Source organism: Homarus americanus, unplaced genomic scaffold (genome assembly GCF_018991925.1).
Source record: "Homarus americanus isolate GMGI-L3 unplaced genomic scaffold, GMGI_Hamer_2.0 scaffold18547, whole genome shotgun sequence".
NCBI lineage: Eukaryota > Metazoa > Arthropoda > Malacostraca > Decapoda > Nephropidae > Homarus > Homarus americanus.
The window spans coordinates 313280-336129 of NW_024725521.1; the positions used below are offsets into that span (position 1 = coordinate 313280).

At 43.2% G+C, this 22850-nt stretch overlaps 1 protein-coding gene across 2 annotated transcripts in view; it reads left to right on the plus strand.

Annotated features, from left to right (window-relative positions):
* Positions 1–22850, plus strand: part of LOC121865190 — a 127739-nt gene that overhangs the window by 99109 nt on the left and 5780 nt on the right. For both annotated transcript variants that reach the window (XM_042364505.1, XM_042364504.1), the window contains exon 5: positions 12754–13940. In XM_042364505.1, the coding sequence (XP_042220439.1) occupies positions 12754–13940 (1187 nt within the window). The remainder of the gene's footprint in view (positions 1–12753; positions 13941–22850) is intronic.

The following is a 22850-nucleotide window of genomic DNA, read 5'->3' on the forward strand; positions in this document are numbered from 1 at the left end:
AACACTATCCATCATCACTACATATAACACCACCCATCATCACTACATATAACACCATCCATCATCACTACATATAACACCATCCATCATCACTACATATAACACCATCCATCATCACTACACATAACATCATCCATCATCACTACATATAACACCATCCATCATCACTACATATAACACTATCCATCATCACTACATATAACATCATCCATCATCACTACATATAACACCATCCATCATCACTACATATAACATCATCCATCACCACTACATATAACAACATCCATCATCACTACATATAACATCATCCATCACTACATATAACACCATCCATCATCACTACATATAACAACATCCATCATCACTACTTATAACATCATCCATCATCACTACATATAACATCCATCATCACTACATATAACATCATTCATCATCACTACATATAACACCATCCATCATCACTACATATAACACCATCCATCATCAATACATATAACAACATCCATCATCACTACACATAACACTATCCATCATCACTACATATAACACCACCCATCATCACTACATATAACACCACCCATCATCACTACATATAATACCACCCATCATCACTACATATAACATCATCCATCATCACTACATATAACATCATCCATCATCACTACATATAACACCATCCATCATCGCTACATATAACACCATCCATCATCACTACATATAATACCACCCATCATCACTACATATAACATCATCCATCATCACTACATATAACAACATCCATCATCACTACATATAATATCATCCATCATCACTACATATAACACCATCCATCATCACTACATATAACAACATCCATAATCACTACATATAACACCATCCATCATCACTACATATAACACCATCCATCATCACTACATATAACAACATCCATAATCACTACTTATAACACCATCCATCAACACTACATATAACACCATCCATCATCACTACATATAACAACATCCATAATCACTACATATAACATCATCCATCATCACTACATATAACAACATCCATCATCACTACATATAACATCATCCATCATCACTACATATAACAACATCCATCATCACTACATATAACAACATCCATCATCACTACATACAACAACATCCATCATCACTACAGATCGGTAAAGTAGTTTCCGAGATTCTCACCACACACTACACTATACTAACACTACCCTACACTACATTAACACTACACTACATGAACACTACAGTACACTACATTAACACTACACTACATTAACACTAACATTACCCAAAATTAACACCTACACTACACTACACTATGGTTAACAGTAGTCAGTTTTATTGAGTTTACTCAGTAGTTACACAGCCTCTTACTACATTTTACGCATCTGTACAATATAAAAACCTACCCGTACCTCTAGGTGTAGCAGAGGTTTATTGTTCCCAGAGTACGCGATGGCCGATATTGTTTGTGAGTTTTACCCAGGTTTATCCAAGCTCAGGTGTATCACAATTGAAGAGGTAGCCGAGTTGCTCGGGGTCACCAGGCACGCTATCGGCCAAAGGTGTCATATCGCTGACACCAAAGACTATCTGACCTTCACCCTTAGCAGTGGCCTCGGCATCTTTTTTTTTATAACGTCTGAGACAATGTCTCCCTGGGTACCTGGTATACCTGTACCAGGGGATGAAGACATGCATGCTGTAGCTCTCTGGAGAGGCCTCGACGGGAAGTTCACATACTTGGATAGTGCTGGTGGACGCATCCCAAATCATATAGAGGATGGAATCTTGCGATCAGGTGGTACCCACGTAAAGTGTAATCGATACAGGATGCAGGGCATCGGCGTTAACACATGCTTCTATTATTGTCTGGCATTCTTGCATTACGCCTCAGAACACCTTGACGTCCCAACAGAATACCTGATTGACCTCTTCGGTAGTTATATGGGTACCCAATCGGATGAAAGGGCTGTTCGTCTAGTATAGGGGCTGTTACGTGAGGCTGGACTACAACATGAACTGGTGGACCCCAGCTGTGACATACTGTTGCACGACTGCCTTCGCCCAACATATCCCCAGCCCAATTATAATCAGACAAAGAAACGTAAACTAACAAGTGTCGATGAAAAGGAAGGCAAACGCCACAGGTCAAACTGTGATAACGAGTGAGCACCACATAGGAGCTTGGCGGAATTATTTGTCAGATTCGATTCTTGCTCTCTTGCACTTATGTTACTTGTATATTATTTGTAATTCGTAACCCACTCCCCAAATATGTAACTGTATATTTTCAGCCTTCTGGCTGCCAAGCTCTTTCAATAAACCGTTAATTATTATTATTATTATTATTATTATTATTAACACACACTCGGGGCAGCAAGCCCGAAGAGCAATCCCGAATGTCGGGTTACTGTTTAGTAACCCGTCAAATGGATTCATCAAATTCGAATATCAATCCCGAACATCGGGTTACTATTTAGTAACACGAACGCCGAAACTCGAGGGGGTTGGTTCACCTTATCCAAAATAAATATAAGCACACCAGGTCGATCTGCGCGCCAAAATTAAAGCAGAAACATGAGTTATGGAGTTAAAAGTTCGTCTTCAAGGGAGAAGGCAGACATCACCACCAATTATGCCAGCGTCTGCACAAACAGGAACACTTAGATCAACTGATCCAACATCAGGATCACCCGTGCCACCACCAGCAACAGCAGCACCAACATCCAGTCACTGGGTGGGGGGGGGGGAGAAAAGGAAGCAGGTGAATAAGAGGAATGAATGCTCCAATGCCATTATTAAGGACAGTACACAAGAACTGAATGGTGCTATATCGGAGGCTTTAAAGGCTTTCACTAGTATGTACAGTCTAGTTCAAGATTCTTCGAACACTGCTGGAGACAGCTGGCAACTCAAGGTCGTTTGTTTACTGTAGGACGTAGTATAATGCAATCATTAATCAATTTGGCCACTTTTTTCTAACCCTGAATTCGAGCATTTCATCTCAAAAAATATTTTACGTAACCTAATCTAAACTTACAAACATTGGTACTTGTAGTACCTAAACACAACCGGAACAACCCAAGCAGTGAAATATAGCAGGGAAAAACATTTCCATTGTAATTATCAGCGTGGGTCATAGACGACACTTGTAAACTATTACCTCAGCAATCTACCTAGTATATTTGGCTCATCTTATAATATATTGACGAATTGGAAATGGCATTACATCTACCTATCACAAACAAAAGTGCGTTACTTAACATACTTGAAGCTATAAGAGGATGATTGTAGGAATGCAATGCTTGATAACATTGGAGAAGGGCGATGGGGAGACGAAAAATCTTCGGAGTTGAAGGTAAAACATGACGGGGTACACGGCGGTCTCTTAAAATATATATACATTTCCGTCGGAACCGGTTATTAGGACATTTAAATATTTGTTTACTTTATTATCTTATCTTAATTTACATAAATTGTATTTCAGAGACTTTTTCTATTCATATATAACTAGTTTGAACATTCGGGATAAGTCTTTCGGGTGCCTACCCACACCCGAGGACTTATCCCGAACTTTCCAATAATATTGTCGGACTACTAAATGGTAACCCGACAAAATTTGGTTAAAAAATATGAATCGGAGGGCGCTTTCGGGATACTAATAATTAACCCGAGTGTTTAAAAAAAATGGCCGACTGTAACTCGCTGCTTGTGTTAGATTTAAGATGTTATGCTAAATAAAGGGCTACAGTATATAGCTTTACGTGTGTACAATATAAATTGTTACTGTTATATTATTGTTTATGCTGACAAACACCGCAATCTAAGTAATTTGTTCATATTTTCACAAATTCATCGTACATTGATGTAGAATTTTTTTTTTTTATATATCAAGCTCATAAAACTTGCTATTTTTGTTGTTGGTGATTTTTACTTATTATTATTATTATTATTAGATGTAGTACTAGTATTCTTATTATTATCATTATGCTAATGTTATTATTACTAACAACATATCCAGTTTACCGTCAACCAAACCTCACGCTACACCTAGTGAAGAGTGGGTGTGTTGAGTGTAGTGAAAAGTTTAATGTGTAGTATAGTGTTGTGAAAAATATCGTTCGTTATTTGTCAACTACTGTAAGTCAAAATTCTTTAATTAAAAATAAAAATGAAAACAAAGTAAATTTTTCGAACAATTCATCGACTTGGCGGTTTTTATAAAATGAAATATACACATCGAATCGGGGTTAAAAAATGGTGTACAATAATCCATCAAAAACACTCTGGCAATGCCGGTTACCCCATTAAACACTATAGTATATTAGAAAACCTTTCCTCAGTTAATTATTCGTTTACTTGCTTGTCGTCAACGTGAACTGCTTTTGTAAGAGAAACAAGAAAAAAATCATCATCAAAAATCATCCTTTCATGGAACATTATGTTTGGTACACTTGGAAGGTGTTGAACATGACCTGAAAGTGACTTAATCAGATTCAGGTTCATAGAAGGTGTTGAACAAGGGTGAGATAAATTAAATAAAATTGGATTGGTTAGATAAACTCCATCTCGTTAAAAAAAATGAAAACGAACAGAAATGATGCACAGTTGTATCTTATTAACACACACACACACACACACACACACACACACACACACACACACACACACACATACTGGCTTGGCAAACTCAATTTTCTTAACAAATGAGGCTAATTTCGGCTTATTGCCTAATCTCGGAAAATTAATGTGGACTTGAATGCTTCCGAGTTCACATCTTCTTACCTTTTGCTTGAGATTTAGAAGAAATAGATAGAAAGATAGATGTTGTGACTAGATATTTTTACAATTATAAATCCTCTGGGAAAAACGGAATGAGAGAAGCCATCACAAAACGGAAGGTAAGTAGTAGGTATGAGTGGGAAGTAGTAGGTATGAAAGGGAAGTAGTAGGTATGAGAGGGAAGTAGTAGGTATGAAAGGGAAGTAGTAGGTATGAGAGGGAAGTAGTAGGTATGAGAGGGAAGTAGTGGATATGAAAGGGAAGTAGTAGGTATGAGAGGGAAGTAGTAGGAATGAGGAAGAAGTTGTGGATATGAAAGGGAAGTAGTAGGTATGAGTGGGAAGTAGTAGGTATGAGTGGGAAGTAGTAGGTATGAGTGGGAAGTAGTAGGTATGAGGGGAAGTAGAAGGAATGAGAAGGCAGTAATAGGAATGAGAGGGAAGTAGTAGGAATGAGAGGGAAGTATTAGGAATGAGAGGGAAGTAGTAAGAATGAACATTACTAAGGATGAATATATATATATATATATATATATATATATATATATATATATATATATATATATATATATATATATATATATATATACATACGTCAACACGTATATGTAAACAGTAGCTAAAACAACTATCTGTGCAGGTGGGGGTCGATATGCTCCGAAATTTTAGGTATGACTAGTGACAACCCTCATATACCAAAATTCATCGTCCATGGTCTCCTATTGTTTCCCACAAGTATGCACAGATAGTTGTTTTAGCTACTGTACATGCATACATACATTATACATACATACATAAATACATACAATAATGGTTGCTCCTCGTGTTCGAGGAAGGCCGGTCCAAGGGCTACCTTAGCGTGAATTTTGTTCAACTCCTTGAGTAAGGTTTCCCTCCGAGCTGAATAAACTCCTGTAGCATCCCCGTAATGAAGGGGTTAGTGTGTAGAAGCTGTCGACAACACAACAACCAGACGCTAAGTTAACGAGGTGTATGACCCAGTGTCAAAGAATGACCCGAGAAGATAGGACAACTCCCTAACTGCACTGGCCAAATATTCAGAGCCCAGTTACTGCTGGGTAGACAGACAGACAGACAGAGACAAATAACGTAAAGGAACTTGTCGATAGTTTCACCCTGACCATTACACTACAGGCTTAATGACTCAACTAGTTGATTGGCGGAAGTTTGGGCCGTAGTGGTACATGACGTCATTTGTTGTATCGGTACATTCGATACTTTCTTCAATTAGCGGTGTTTTGCATCATGTGAGGGTTAATATTACTGACCCAACATTTTCCACTTGGCTTCCAATAATTTCTGGAATATTTAAGTGACAATTTACAAGACAAAATAGTTTAGGCAGATTAACAAGGTAGTGTAGCTTGGATCTTTTGGCTGGGGACAAGGCCCTAATTTCCCGACAAATGAGCGTGAGAAATATACTGAGCATCAACCATCTAACATTCTATCTCTCATCAGTCTTAGCAATTTGCAGTAGCCTTTACTATCTCCTAAAAGTACAAATGGACATACACAGGAAATAAACAGAAATAAAAATAATTCATAAATACTTACACACACACACACACACACACACACACACACACACACACACACACACACACACACACACTATAGCAGTTACATACGATAATCACAACACCTACATCCACACAGTATCCGCAACACTACTCGAAACGATATCACATCAACACAGTACCTATATCCGCACTTTACCTTCAACACAATATCTACATCCACACAATACCCATAAAATTACCCAAAGTACACTTTACCCACATCCACAACACACTACCCATATTCACAATACCCACATCCACACAGTATCAGAAACATAATACCCACATCCATAAAATATCCAAACACAATACCCACATCCACACAATACCTATAACACAGTACTCACATCCACATAATACCCACAACATTCAGTATCCACATTTCCCTCAACTTAATACCCACACGCACACGCCAGGGCAGGACGGAGACAAAGGGAGGGAACAAGAGCCGATAGGAATGTTAGGCCACATGACAGACGTACAGACATACTGCTACCCCCTCTCATGCCACTATGCCACTAACCCCCTCTTATGCCACTCCCCTCTCTCTCTCATGCCACTAACCCCCTCTTATGCCACTCCCCTCTCTCTCTCTCTGCCACTAACCCCCTCTTATGCCACTTCCCTCTCTCTCTCATGCCACTAACCCCCTCTTATGCCACTCTCCTCTCTCTCTCATGCCACTAACCCCCTCTTATGCCACTCCCCTCTCTCTCTCATGCCACTACCCTCTCCTCCACCTTCTCACCCATGCCACTAATATATCAAAGAAGATTAGAGAAGGGAAGGGGTTAATAGCTCGGAATATGAAATTTAGGTGGAAATAATAGATGGCGCTACTTCTCTCTTCCCCCACTCAGGCCATTTTAGGGGGGTGTGGTAGAGGGAGGGAGGGAGCATTTTTTTCTATCAGGCAACGGCTAGTTTATCGTGGCATTGAATGTTACAGATTATTTCCAGTACATTGTTTCTTTAGTTCTGTACATAGGAATTGACTTAGATACTAAGTGCAAAATGTGGATAGTCTTAGATCAGCTATCCTGCCATTAGAGATAAAGTGCTGTGCTACAACACGCACAACGTGTTTGGACCTGTCCCTCAAGGTTCTGTTTTCAGACGGTCTAGGGCGTAGTGTTCAAGTGTGTGGCCATATGTTTGGCCACACACTACATCTAGTTTTGTTCACATCTGCATAAAGAACATACTCCTTGAGGTACTCATAACATTAGTCTTGCGGTTACAACACCTTGTACTCTAGTACCAGCTCTTGTTACTTGCTCCATAACATGTTTCACTTGATACATCTCAACATAGTAGACAATGGATTAACTAGTGCCTGTTTGTACTTGTCTGCTTGCGTCAAATTCATCAGCAAGCTCTTTCCCGATTACAGTTTAAGGGTTCCTTTTAACAGACTTTGATTGTATTCAACAGTGTCTCTGTTAGACGTGAGTTTGACGAGGGCATCAAGTCTGTCATGTTTACTGAGGCCTATGTAAGAGGGGATCCACATCAGCTTTATCTTAACACTCCCGTCAACAAGGCTCGCATATTTGTGTCTGGCTTCAGAGACAAGCGCGTGACAACTTAAGTTGATGGTGTCGAGGGCAAGTAGTGAGGATAAGGAGTCAGTGATGATGAGACTGTCTGTGGTAGTGACTTCAACACGTTTTATGGCTGTGAGTCTGGCAACCAATTCGGTTTGTACAGTCCTCTTCACTAGTGTGTTTACAGAGGCTCTTCAGGCTTTGTTCAGTGTAGCAGTGCTGTGTTTGTTTACATTAGACAGAAGGAACTAGCAATAGTAAACATACTATGGAATCAAATAAAACAATATTAAAACAAATCTTCCAAAGATAATGATTTGTGAAATGTTTATATGACGAGCCCATATAGTGAAGGGGACTGCACATTGGGTACCCAGTTATTAATACTAACTCCTTTCTATATTGTATTACCATTAGGTTGAGTCACAACGACAGCACTTCCAGCCCTCCTACAAGAAGTGTGAAGAGATCCATCAGTGTAGATGGTCTTTGTGATGTTATTATCAGTCTATAGAGTGTGTATGTGTTCAAGAGCTCTGACGTTGGCGGTGTTGGAGATAAATACCTTGTGTAATCATTCGTTTGGTGGGTTTGAGCGAGTGTTGTGATGTGGAAGGAACTGTGTGCCAGGGTGGCAGGAAACACTGTTTTGTCTCTGCTGTATACATTTGTCCAGTCTAGTTCAAACATCCTCATATGTGTAAGTGTAGTTTGGATCCATTTATATTCACTAGTTCCATGAATCGTAAATTCTAGCAGTTTTGTGGATCTGATGTTATCTGGACCACTACGCCACAAAGTCTCAGAGGCATCATGAGGTTGACTTCAATTATTCCATCTTTGACACTGGGTATCCCTAGGTCTTTCCCCATATTAACTATTGTACTAATGAAACCGCCTTGGATAATTCTATGGACTTTGTTTTGCATTTTATCCAAGTTTGTTAATGCCTTTCCCGTCACGAAGGTGTGTGGTAATCCATCAGACACCTTACATACTGTATCGCCGAGGTACATTGTGTTAACTAATCTGATAATAAAACCATAGTGTAGGTTATACATTGGTGGGTTAGCTTTTGTATGGGATAGGGGATAGAGACATCTAAGTATTTGAAAGAGAGAGGAGACATACTCAATGGTGTTATTACTCATCTTAAACTCCGGGTAGTTTGTTTGTTGACAGTTTTCACAGTGGAGATTATAAGCCGGAGGTTCTCATACGCTTCCTGTACTGTACATGGTTCACGGTAGTTGGTGTTTTACGATGAGTATTTTTGTATTTCTATGTGAGAATGTTATTTGCATAGATAATAGTAATATAACTGAGATTAACATAACCAGTGCAGTCATGAGTACATTGAACAGGTTGAACTTCAATTTGTAAGCATATGGTGGAGGGAGGGAGGGGTGTAGTGTGGGGTGGTGGAAGGAGGGAGGGGTGTAGTGTGGGGTGGAAGGAGGAGGGTGTAGTGTGGGGTGGTGGAGGGAGGGAGGGGTGTAGTGTGGGGTGGTGGAGGAGGGAGGGGTGTAGTGTGGGGTGGTGGAAGGAGGGAGGGGTGTAGTGTGGGGTGTGGAAGGAGGGGAGGGTGTAGTGTGGGGTGGTGGAGGGAGGAGGTGTAGTGTGGGGTGGTGGAGGAGGGAGGGGTGTGGTGTGGGGTGGTGGAAGGAGGAGGGTGTGGTGGGGTGGTGGAGGGGAGGAGGGGTGTGGTGGGGTGGTGGAAGGAGGGAGGGTGTGGTGAGGGTGGTGGAGGGGAGGGGTGTAGTGTGGGGTGGTGGAGGAGGGAGGGGTGTGATGAGAGGTTGGAAGGAGGAGGGGGGTGTGGTGTGGGGTGGTGGAAGGAGGGAGGGTGTAGTGTGGGGTGGTGGAAGGAGGGGGTGTGGTGTGTGGTGGAAGGAGGAGGGTGTAGTGAGGGTGGTGGAAGGAGGGAGGGTGTGGTGTGGGGTGGTGGAAGGAGGGAGGGTGTGGTGAGGGTGGTGGAAGGAGGTATGAGAGGAGGAGGGAGAGCGTGTGATAAGGGTAATACAATTTGACGTTTACTTCCCATATCACCCTTACCTTACTTCATTTTTTCACCAGTAATTATTAGGTCTTTTTCGACAGTGTTGTTTAAGGTACTTGTGGTCTTAACTCCAGTTTGTTTATTATTGTTTACAGCTTACTGGTCATAATGCTAGGAGCGTCACGGTAAAGCTTGTATTACTGTCCTACAAGTTACGGTGATAGATTACACAACAATAGTTTTGAGAAAGTTAAATACAATCTTGTCCTGGTACCTTAACGATGTGTGTGTGTGTGTGTGTGTGTGTGTGTGTGTGTGTGTGTGTGTGTGTGTGTGTGTGTGTGTGTTAATAAAAAGCGTAGAGGGTGAAGGTGTCAGTGAAGGAGTGTAAACTAAGGGCAGCGACACTCGTGTGTGTGGGGCCACGTGTGTCATCTCCCAACACACACACACACACACACACACGCGCGTTTAGTATTCTATTTCTCGACATTTACCTTATGTTTTTAATTGTTTTCATATATTTTCGACTCGCCGGGTACAGTAGTGTGCTGGTCGTGTTGTTGGGTAGTTAACACGGACACTTGTGAAAAAATACGGAAATTTTGTGGTTTCTCGAGGCTCGTCTTTTCGAGATGAGCAGCAGCCAATGGGAGCGTGGCAAAGGATGGCAGTGTCACCCTCCTCCAATAAGATGCCGGCGTTAAGTGCCCACCGTTGAGTTCCTTGCTCCTACTGCCAAGCGTTTTCGGCTCATCAATAATAATGTTATTTTGTCTTTGTTATTATATTTTATATTTATTATTTTTGATAGATAATGTCAAATATATTATCATTGTGATCAAAAGTAACGCTTAGCTTACCTCAATTGTTGCTATATGACAAATTATTAATTGGGTAGGAGGGATGGTTGGTAGGGAGGGGCGCGGGACTCTGGTGGTGGCCGGGGTGGTGATAATAGCCTACACCCCCGCACTGATCATAAGCAAACTTGACCTGGTGCCAGGCACAAGTGCCCGCCTCCTACCTCCTGTGCTCCACGCGGTGCCTCCTCCGCCACCACCACCACCATCAGGGCCAGCCAAGACAACCCCATGTGGACAGTTGGCGAGGATTAGTTCAACAGTGTTTAATACATCCGCCGAGGAAGTGATTATCTGAAACTCACAACCTTGACCCCCATTGACCTGAGATACGGACTATAGTGTGAAGAAGCTGACGAGAGATAACAGCACATGAGGAGCAGCCCAGCCACTACCACGCTAAAATAGGTCGTGACCCACAGGTGCGTGACGTCACTCGAGGTTATGACCCCTCAGGTGTTCTCCCCCAACCACCACCCCTTCAACACACCTACTTTATCTCACTCTTAAAATACCTCTTCCTCTTCCCCATATATCTAATGTTATCTTTTTGATTTAGCTGAAGGATGAAGTGTGTATTAAAATATTCCTCGGTTATAAATATGGCGACGTATATCACGGTCAGAGTTACCAGCCATCTTGCCGCGTGTAGTGGAACAGAACACACCCGCGGGCACACTACTCATACAATGGTAGAGGTGGTCTAGATATACAGTGAACATACCAGTATACACATAAATATATACATTGAGGTAAATTAACACTATCCCAGGTAATGGTACAGGGTGATGTGTATATACGGGTATAATATTACTGTATTATCAATCTTAATAATTAATTTACACGTCATTGATGAGAGTTATCACAATTGTTCTATGTATTTAACAATTATATCATTTATTTTTATTTTATACACAACTTTCTGAATGATTGTGTCGTCATATGTCACGTGTTACATGTTTGCATGTTTCTCTATGTTCAATTTTATAGTTGTTAGGTGGTTTATGTATGTATGTACTGTATGTATGTACGTATGTATGTATGTATGTATGTATGTAATGTGTATGTATGTAATGTGTATGTATGTATATAATGTATGTGTATGTATGTAATGTGCATGTGTGTTGTCACTTTGCTCAGGAACAATCTACCTATACACGATCAGTGTGTGTGTGTGTGTGTGTGTATAACTCACCCAGCCGCCCCCCCCCCCATCTTAACGTTGTTGGCCAAGTATTGTTGACCTGTTTCGAGTGCCATGTGTAATGTAGGTGCCTCCTCTCTTGATGGTACTGCCGTTGTGATAGTGCTGATAGTGGTTGTATTAATTGTTGTAGTTGTTGTTTAATAATGACTTTGATTACAGTATTGTGTTGTTAATGACAAGATGATTATTATAACTTAAACCATCGAGCTTCCAAGAGTTATAACTTGAACCGTCGCCCTCAACATGGTGTAACTTGACCCATCGTCCTCAAAGGGACTATAAAAGCGAAAAACTGTAATGTTCTCCCCCGTCACACAGCAGTGCCGGCGGGGGGGGGGGGTGTACAGTGTTGATTGGGTCCTCCTCGTGTCTGTTTGTCAGGGTTGATTTGGTTACACTGGGTGAAATTAACATTGATGTCAGAGTTTAGGGTTATATTGAGTGAATGTGATGAGCGATTTCTCTCTCTCTCTCTCTCTGTTCAACCTTGTGTTTCTGTGCCCTCTTCTTGTTAAAAAGGAGAAATTAAGCCTGATTTGTTCTTGATCTGGCAACTAGTAGCTGTGAATTCAGTTGGGGTTTTATTGGTCCATCGTCGACTGTGACGTATATTGTGTTTACCTTATTTCTGTTAACATTATTCCATCAACAGTGACTTTATGGTGAAACAGGAACACTCAGGGCTGAGTCAACCGTTACCTTCACTACAAAGATCAGATCAGGTCATTGTTTATTAATCCCATGTTTTTATTTCAGGTAATCGCAGGATGCACCTAGAAGACTACACCAGCAGCCACGCGGGGTCACCGGAACCCCTCATACCCTCCGAGCTGACCTCATGTGACCTAGGCGGCCTCATCAGTCCTCTGGGGGACAACTCCCACGCGGGCTCACCCTTGGGTCCCCCAACAGCCTTCTCACCGCCCACCATCAGCGTGGAGGCGCCCCAGGAATCAGGCAGTGGCCCCACTTCCCAACTGGCCACGGCCATGACCGCCCTCGGGGAGCTACATGGTGATCTCTACCTAGCTGGTGACGAGTGGCCGCCGTCTTTAGAAAACCTCTTGACGGCTCTGCCGGGAGGCTCCTCGCTGCCGGAGTTGGTAGTGACCGATCCACGCCCTCCAGATACGCCCATTTTCACCAGCCCCATGCCTCCCGCACCTCCCTCCACAGATCTCCTCGACTTGCCGTCGAGCGAGGGACTGGAGCTGTACCTGGGAGGCAGCAGGTGTTCAGCCTCGCCCATGAGCGTCTCACCTGGTGGGTCGTCTCTACCCTCACCATTCACCTCCAACCGCGGCTCCTTCAGCTCCACTCGACGGAACAAGCGCCCATATTCCACCTCGCCCATGAACGTGGACGGAGTGGACCTCAACACCATAATCAGGTCATCGCCCACGTGTCTAAGCGGAGGGTCGCCCACAGCCACAGTACCACAGCTCTCCTGCTCCCCGTCAGGTGGCAGCTATGGCCACCTCATCCCTCGTCCTGAAGCCAACAACAACCAGCCACCTCGCGCCAACCTCTCCTTCCAGACCCTTATAAGTGACGACGATGTCACCAAGAACAACAACAACAATACCCAGGTGAACAACCTCCACTACTACAAGGTTGAGCCCAAGTGTGAGCCTGAAGAGCAGCAAGGTTCACCTCCCTACCACGACCACCATCACCACCACGACACCGAAGACGGACGACCGGGCAGCCCCTCAGAGGATGACGGTCCCCGCTACTGCCGCTGGGTAGACTGTAACGTTCTCTTCGCGTCCCGCGAGACTCTCTCCCGACACATCGAAAAGGCTCACATCGACCAGAGGAAGGGCGATGACTTTACGTGTTTTTGGGCGGCGTGTCAGCGGCGGTACCGACCCTTCAACGCTCGCTACAAGCTGCTGATACACATGAGGGTCCACTCCGGGGAGAAGCCCAACAAGTGTACCGTGAGTACCTCGGTGTTTTGTTGTTGACACACACACACACACACACACACACACACACACACACACACACACACACACACACTATTTCTCTCCATGTACCAAATAAATTAGCTCAGCTCTCAGGTCCTCTCAGCAAGGATAAAGGTGGTGCCGTGTGGCCAGGGTCGTGACAACCATCCCCTTCTTAATGACGCGTTGCTTCATAAAACCTATTAAATGCGATAGTGTTGCTGCCCACCACAAAGACCACCCACTAACCCACCCCGTCCGTCTTCCTCCTTAGTAGCACCACCCACCGCTCTAGTAACAGTCCCACCCACCTCACTACGAGCGCCACCCATTACTTATCAGGGACTCCTCATCGCCTAAGCCACCCACCACCCCTAACTATCCACCGCCCTGTAGTGCCACTCGCCCACCCTCTCACTTTTCAGCCTCTCACTCATTCCCTGGCCTCTCACTTACTCCCTGGCCTCTCATTTACTCCCTGGCCTCTCATTCACTCCCTGGCCTCGCCTTTACTTTCCAGGGAGAGGCAAGGCGTGAGAGAGGAGGTTATGGAATGGGGGAAAGGGTTATCAAACGAGGGAGGGAGACGACACGTGAGGTTAAAGTTTATGGGGTACTGTTGGTTAGCATTTAGGATGATTAATATTAAGGTGAAATAAGCTATTCTTCAGGTGATCCGTTGAAGGTAAGTTGCCTCGTTATCGCTGTAGTTAAGTGTATGATTTAAGTTTATTGTATGTATGGTCACTGCGGCAGGTCCTCGACCGTGTAGTTTAGATGTGACTTTCTGGACTTCTTTAGTAGTTGAATGTTGGTGTGTCTCTTCTGACTATTATTGTAACTGTTAATGGTAATACCTGTAGTAGTAGTAGTAATAGTATAATGGTGGTTGTAATAGCCTATTAGTAGTCGTATTAATAATTTAATTGCTTGTTTTTGCCTCCTTTTATTATTATTGTTATTATTATTATTATTACTATTATTATTATTACTTTTTTGTCCACACGAATAAGCGTGACACAAGCAGCGGCAGACGGTCATAAGGAAGGGTGAGGGGGGGGGGTATACTGGGCTCACTGTGACAAATTCTTGAGCTCGGTGTAACATGATGGATAAGGCGAGGCTTCTCATGTTGGCCTCCTACACTACACTACTTTACGTCTCCTCCTTCACTACACTACTTTACGTCTCCTCCTTCACTACACTACTTTACGTCTCCTCCTTCACTACACTACTTTACGTCTTAAAGTAATTCCCACCACTAGGAGACAGGGCGGCCTACCATCCATGTTATCTAATTATAATGTTAATGTACTGGTCTATAGAAGATCTTGACGTTAGCATTATGGGATTTTCTTTAACGTAGTTTGAGGCAGGAACCATTGCTTTAAGATAGTGTTTATAAACATATGTCTTTTCTGTTTTATATCTTAAGATTAAAATATTCAGTGGTCTTGATTCAGTCGGTTACTGACGCGGTTAACAATCCTTACCATCTACCAATAAAACAAAATATCATTCCAGACAAAATTATCAACTAGACTGGTAACAGTAATAAACTAGATTAGTTATCTTTCAGCTACACAAGTTTTCCCAGAGTAGACGACAGAGTTAGTATACTGTACTGTACATCTCCCGCCACGACGCGTAGGTTGTATCTCCAATCCTCCTCTACAGGGAAATGAGATATGCCATGTACTCTTGTATCTTCAGAACATAATAGTTGGTTACACTACACATTTCAGATAGGATCGCCAGACATAACAGATATACAAAATCAGAACAGATTTGGTTAGGATGAGGAATGAGGTGGTGTGGCGCCTCACCTCTCACAAGCATAGTTTAAGCCTTTCACTTCCCCTTGCCACACACACAAACATACATAGATAGATAGATAGTCTTTTATAGTATTTGATCGTCCATGTTTTCAATATAATTCCAGGAAACTTTTTTTTATAGAACTAATGATGTCAGAAGTAAAGTTATTTCAAGGTTATTTGTTCATATACGGATTATATTAACACACCTTCCCCTAGTGCCCCTCCACACACCAGTCCCCTAGTGCCCCTCCACACACCAGTCCCCTAGTGCCCCTCCACACACCAGTCCCCTAGTGCCCCTCCACACACCAGTCCCCTAGTGCCCCTCCACACACCAGTCCCCTAGTGCCCTCCCCTAGTGCCCTCCACACACCAGTCCCCTAGTGCCCTCCACACACCAGTCCCCTAGTGCCTCCACACACACCAGTCCCCTAGTGCCCCTCCACACACCAGTCCCCTAGTGCCCCTCCACACACCAGTCCCCTAGTGCCTCCACACACCAGTCCCCTAGTGCCCCTCCACACACCAGTCCCCTAGTGCCCTCCACACACCAGTCCCCTAGTGCCCTCCACACACCAGTCCCCCTAGTGCCCCTCCACACACCAGTCCCCTAGTGCCCTCCACACCAGTCCCCTAGTGCCCTCCACACACCAGTCCCCCTACACACCAGTCCCCTAGTGCCCCTCCACACACCAGTCCCCTAGTGCCCTCCACACACCAGTCCCCTAGTGCCCTCCACACACCAGTCCCCTAGTGCCCCCTCCACACCAGTCCCCTAGTCCTCCACACACCCAGTGCCCCTCCACACACCAGTCCCCTAATGCCCCTCCACATCCTTCCCCTAGTGCTCCTCCACACATTCCTTCCTAGTCCTCCACACACCCTCCCCTAGTGCCCCTCACACACACACCCCTCCCCAGTGCCCTCCACACACACACACCCTCCCCTAGTGCCCTCCACACACACACCCCTCCCCTAGTGCCCCTCCACACACACCCTCCCCTAGTGCCCTCCACACACACACACCCCTCCCCTAGTGCCCCTCCACACACACACCCTCCCCTAGTGCCCCTCCACACACACACCCCTCCCCTAGTGTCCCTCCACACCATCATCGGGTCATGTCGTTTATGACTTCGTAAATGACTTGGTAAACAGAGCCATGAAGAACCGTATGTTTTTTTATGTATGAGTGTCATAGTAGGAAGGTTGTTGTCTGTTTAATACATCTACAGTACAGTACTGTTATTTATAAAGTACATCTGTAGGGCTTATCTGTTTAATACATACGTAAGGATACCATCCATTAAATACCTGTATAATATAATCCCAATTCCCATTTAAAATAAAATAAAATATCGACTTTACGAAACTAATTTTACAAGTAAGTGACCTTTTCCACATTTTGAAGCAACACAAACTGTTTAATACATTCACGCCAAGACCAACAACGAGGAAATGACAGAGTAGAGGAGGAGGAGGAGGTGGGGGCTGGTGGTTGGTTTACTCAAGGTGGGTGAGTGGGTGGTGATGAGTCAAGGGGGGGGGGGGTATGTGTGTGAGTGATGGTGAGTGCTGGAGGGGGACGCCCACGCCTGCCTCCAGAGGGGGTCGCACCGTGAGAACCTCTGGTCTGGTGGCGCCAAGCTAACCCCTCATCCTCTCTACCCTCACTACCTAGACTAATTTTATGGGGCAGATTGTGTGTGTGTGTGTGTGAGTGAGGGGATGCCTGCGTATATGTGTGTGCGTTTCTAGAAACAGGAGTTGTAGTTCTTACGTGTATAACCGGAAAGATTTGGCAACGGCATCATATATATAATTATCCGTTACCATTAAAAGAATCAGATCTGTCTGTGGGGATGAAAACATCAGACACATGTGATAAGGTGATATATCCAGGATCTATTTTACTGAGAAAGAATTAAGAGAACATAAAGAGTGTTGGTTCCACCTATAGCCTGGTCATTAGGATTTAGGGTCTAATCTTAATGGCCCCCCCCCCCTCCCCTAGTGGCTGGGCCTAGTCGTAAGGGACCCAATCCTAATGGGCACCAGTCTCGATGGATGTAGCTCTAAAAGGATTCTGACTTATTAACATTGGGACTAATCAAAATTCAGGTCTACTATGATTGGGGCCTATTAGATTAGCATCTGTGATGCAGTGCTGTATGTGCAGCAGAGAGCTCAATGTCGTCCCGTGGTGTATGTGTGTTGGGAGCAGGGTGAAACTATGGGCAAGTTTCTTTATACCATTTGCCTCTGCCTACCCAGCAGTAATTCGGAACCAGGATTTTAATCGATTTACGGATCGTGTCCTGGGTCAATGGTTAGCCAGTACAGTTGGCGAGTTGTCCGGTCTATTTGGATTATTCCTTGACACCGGGCAATACAGTTCATTAACTTAGGGTGTGGTTGTTGTGTTGGCGACAGCTTCCACACTTTAAATAAATTATCACCTAGGTGGCCCTAGGGGACGTTTGTGGTTGTGTGTGTTTATATCATGTGTGTGTGTGTGTGTTTGAACCGTGTATGTGTGTGTTTATATACCATGTATATGTGTGTATGTATATCATGTATGTGTGTGTAGTGAGGCAGGGCAGGGTAAGTGTACACTGTGGCTGGCGTCGCCTGCAGCCTCACTAGACAAAAACAAACCCCAGTCGTCATTGCTCAGTTCCGCGTGGCCTCCACCCCTTCCCTCACTCACCTCCCACGCTATCATCATTAGCCATTAAGTATAGGACACCAGTTTTGAAGATATCTGGGCTAAGTTAGTATGAATATTTCTTAGTGGTGTAGAGGGGTGTGTTGAGCGGTGCGCGCGCGGGCACGTTGAGGACAAAAACATGTTGAAGGGATCATGTGTCGCCACTAACCCCCTTGGGACACAGCTCTTCACTCCTCCCCGCCTGTGTCACCACACACCTAACGATTTGTACTGTCTGTCTCCTTCACTACTGTCATAAACCAGACAGGTGAGTCGAGCGGCCCAACGCTATGAATGGTGGTGCTCCTTCCCCACGTAAACACGCCACACCACGTTGTCAACACATGCTTCCTTAAGTCGCCTAGTCTTCTCTCGGTGTTTCCGCGGCTTGAACAGTCAACTTTACTAGTTGTTCCCATCAGTAGCTCGCCCGTACAACGAAGTGTACAAGAGTAAGCCACTCCTTTGTAGTTGTTATGTTAGCGTAACAAATGTCAACCTTTAATGTGCAAGTATTTAGCAGGTCATATGTCAGCAGCCACTCAACCAGTTCATATTATACTTCAAGTTTATTATTATGCACTACAGATGAACTTCCTGGTCCTTAGATGTAATCTTAATTTGTTTTCTGCTCTCCGTGGCAGAGAACATTATCAACAGAGTTATAATTTCGTCTGAAAAAAAGGCGTGTTCGTATGTTTGTCACTGTCAAATAGTTTATCCATTAAGAGACGTTTAAAAATGTTGTCACTGTATTTACACTCCCCAGAATTTTAAGTTTGGATTCAGACTTGTATGGCCCCGCTTCCTGAAGGTGTGCGGCGGTGAAGTGCAGTAACATTGCATCCCATGTGTTGATATATCCTCGCCCGTCACCCTTACCACCAATGACTTACCATAATACTGTATACATTTACGCGACCACTAACACTTACCAACACCAATATCCTCACCACGAACACCGCCACAAATCATCACCATTACCTATCACCACACCGACGACTGTCATCCCATTACCACTGCCATTATTAGACCTACTACCATCACCACTATTAATTTTAGTTAAGAATAGGCAAAGTTAGGTTATGCTCTGCAATGTTCAGTGGCCAGGTTAGGTAAGGTTGTAGGGTGGGACAAATAATACGAAGAATTTTTGTATAATTTTTATTCTTTATTATTTACAGTTTATGAACCGAACCTAACTTAACCTATTTTGCACTTTAGCCGAGTATTTTTTTTTTGTCTTACTTTGCACTTTAACTAGGGAGGGGGGGGGGTTGTCCAGGAGGCTTTAATTCAGACCCCTCAGGACAGGTGTGGGGTTGGGGCTTAAACCGGGAGCACACACACACACACAGCACATGCCAACCACAAAACACTTCCTCGTGGTGCAGCTGTAATATATCGTGTAATTCACTCAACGCCTCTCCGTGTTGTATCGCGTGGTCAGCTCTCAGTCGCAGAATATTGAATCAAATTTGAGGAAAAAAAAATTCCACGCGTATCCCATCAATGAAATACAATAAATTTACCGAGATATACAGAAGAAAATTAGCCGAGTTAACATTGATCATCCAATTATTACAGATGAAAAAAGATGGAGACAATTATAATCCGTGGAGCTATGGCAGCATTAAGAGCCTAGCGTCAGGTGTCTGGCGGGCATGTCTTAGCACCACGCCCACCTCCTCACACTCACACACTACAACGTTAAAAATCTGACATAATTGGTGAAAGGAATCTGACATAATTCGTGAAACAAGAGGCGGATGAGAACAAAAAATGGGATTCATATTATGCTCGGAGTGAGTCCATTCTACTGGTGGAGGGCGGGCGTTGACTGTGCCCGGTGTTAATAAAGTCCTGTGATGTTTGTGTTTACTGTGTCGATTTTCTGAGTCCCTTGATGTTTGTGTTTACTGAGTCTTTGATTTTATGCTGACAGAGTTCCTTGGCTCTTGTGTTTACATAAAGTTTTGAGGGCATTAACATAAAGAAACTCTGTAAGCACGAACATCAAGGGACTCTGTGAACACGAATACCATGGTACTCTGTAAAACAAGAACATTAAAGGTACTCTGTAAAAATAAAAACGTCTGGGTCTATAAAACAAGAAAATCAGATAACTCTTTTATAAAGGGACTTTATAAACACGGTACTGGGCCTGGGATGGGGGACTGTCGGGTGGTGTTAGGGTGATCTACAGGCGCGCCACCCGATGATAGCGACCAGCCTCCAGGAATCCTACACTATATAATGTAACCTTAGGCTAATGTTTGTCTTGCATGGCTGTTTCGGTGTCTTGGTTGGATTATTGTATTTTCTTTGTGTATTGTGAGTTTTATTTTTTGTGCGTGTGGGGGCAGACGTTAAGGTTGCCCCTCCCGACGTGGTTTTGTTTTTTATGGTAGTATATTTTTTATTGTGTAAATGATATTTTATTTTAGTTTTGTTTACCATTTATGTATTATAGTGAAACGTTTGAGTGACACTTTATGGGAAATTATAAAGTTTTGTGGGGTATCGGGTTTTTTTTTCACGGGCAGGTTTTTGGTTTTATCGTTGAGGAAATAGTATCCTAGCAACAACCAACATTCGTAGATGAAAGACAAATTTAGAGCGTCACTATCCTGTAATATTGGATGATAGATTAGAATTGGCTTTAATAAATGGGAAGACAAGAATAGGTTTTAAGAAATGGGAATTATTTGATGAACAAAGAATAATAAGACAACCTGACGATCAGTTTGCTGTCGCTCACAGACAGTTGTTGATACGTAAGGTTTAGTTAGTTTTAGTTACTGGAGTGCAGTAATGACATTATAACGTCAACAATACACCAACCACACCACGAGTACACGAACATCCATCACGTGTCATGTTGGAAGGGTACCACTACAGGATCACTAACCCATTTAATTAAAACCTAGGTCATCCAAAACGAACCTTCATAAGGTAGTTTTGGTTACTTGATGTTATCTGCTTATAATGGAAGAAAGTTCAGTAACTTTGTTCGTAGTATTTATCCAGCCTAGACCATTCTGTTATAGACCCAGTGGGCAGGAGGTGACACTTGAGCAGTGAACTGGAGTAATAACTTGTGGTGAGGGTGTGTGCTGGCCTCGTCTCGGGATATTAACTCGACCATAACCATAATCTCTCCTACACTCACCGTGAGGTTAGCTGGCCTGGTTCTAGCGCTCCGCTTCTTCCCCTCATTTTACATGCAAGTTTTAAATCCATAAGATCTGTTGTGTAAGAGATACTGTCCTCACACGCCACGGTCCTTCATACCGACAGTAAAATTTAATCGTGACTTTTTTTTCTTTGTTGGATTCAGATAGAGCCTCGGTAAAAAAAAAATATTTATCACTTCCCTAATTGTCATTCTTCGGTCAAAATTATTACCGGGTCACTAAAACAATTGATCGAGTGAGGTCTTGCACCAAGGTTCACACTCTGTAAGGTTCTCTCATTATCACTTGTTTTTCAGAAATGCTCATTCTTTAAATGATGTTTGCATGTGCCAAAAACTCGAACGAAGTTTTCCCACATCAACACTTCCAACATTTCAGACGGGAGTGTGTGGCTTCAAATTCCCTGCCACATATGGCTCTACACATGCGCAAAAAGTGTGACGTTTGGCGCGGTTACTTGACTCGTCATTAATGATCTCTGGCTGAAGTTGTTGGGGGTCAAAGTTTAAAAATGTGGGAGGAGTCATGGCAAGTGAGAAAAACTTTCCACCGAATTTGAGCCTGTATGGCACGCCGAGGTGTCGAATATTTGGAGGGAAGAAGAGCGGAAAATGAGTGTGATGGACGACGCACTGTTCTCTGGAGAGCACCAGATGGCCACACCACTGTTTAGTCAAGTTTTTACCCTCTTATTATCTCAGTATCTTTATTGTTGTTGTTGCTACCATCATTGCTGTTGTTTTTATTTATTATTATTATAATTGTTAATTATTATTATTTGTTATTATTCAGTTTCAGAAACTCGGTACATCCCAGTAAAATATTGTTTGCATATTATCTTTGAGGAAATGAAGAAACTTTGATTTTTTTCTGATAATCACATACTACAATATTTGTTCAGCGATCATTTTAAAAGACAATTTAAGATCAAACTTGACCCGGGAATGAGCGGGGAAAACAGGAGTACGTATGAATGAACCTTTCTCGGTAAGAACACTACAGTAGTAACTATTATGATGCGCCTCACAAAAAGGAGGAAATCACGCGTACACGCTCACTCACACACAATGTTCCCAACAATAAAGGCCAATTATATCGTGACAGACAGACACCAGCAACAACATGGGCAAGATTTGGTTACAAAAATGAAATGACAGTTAAAAACCCAGCGGGC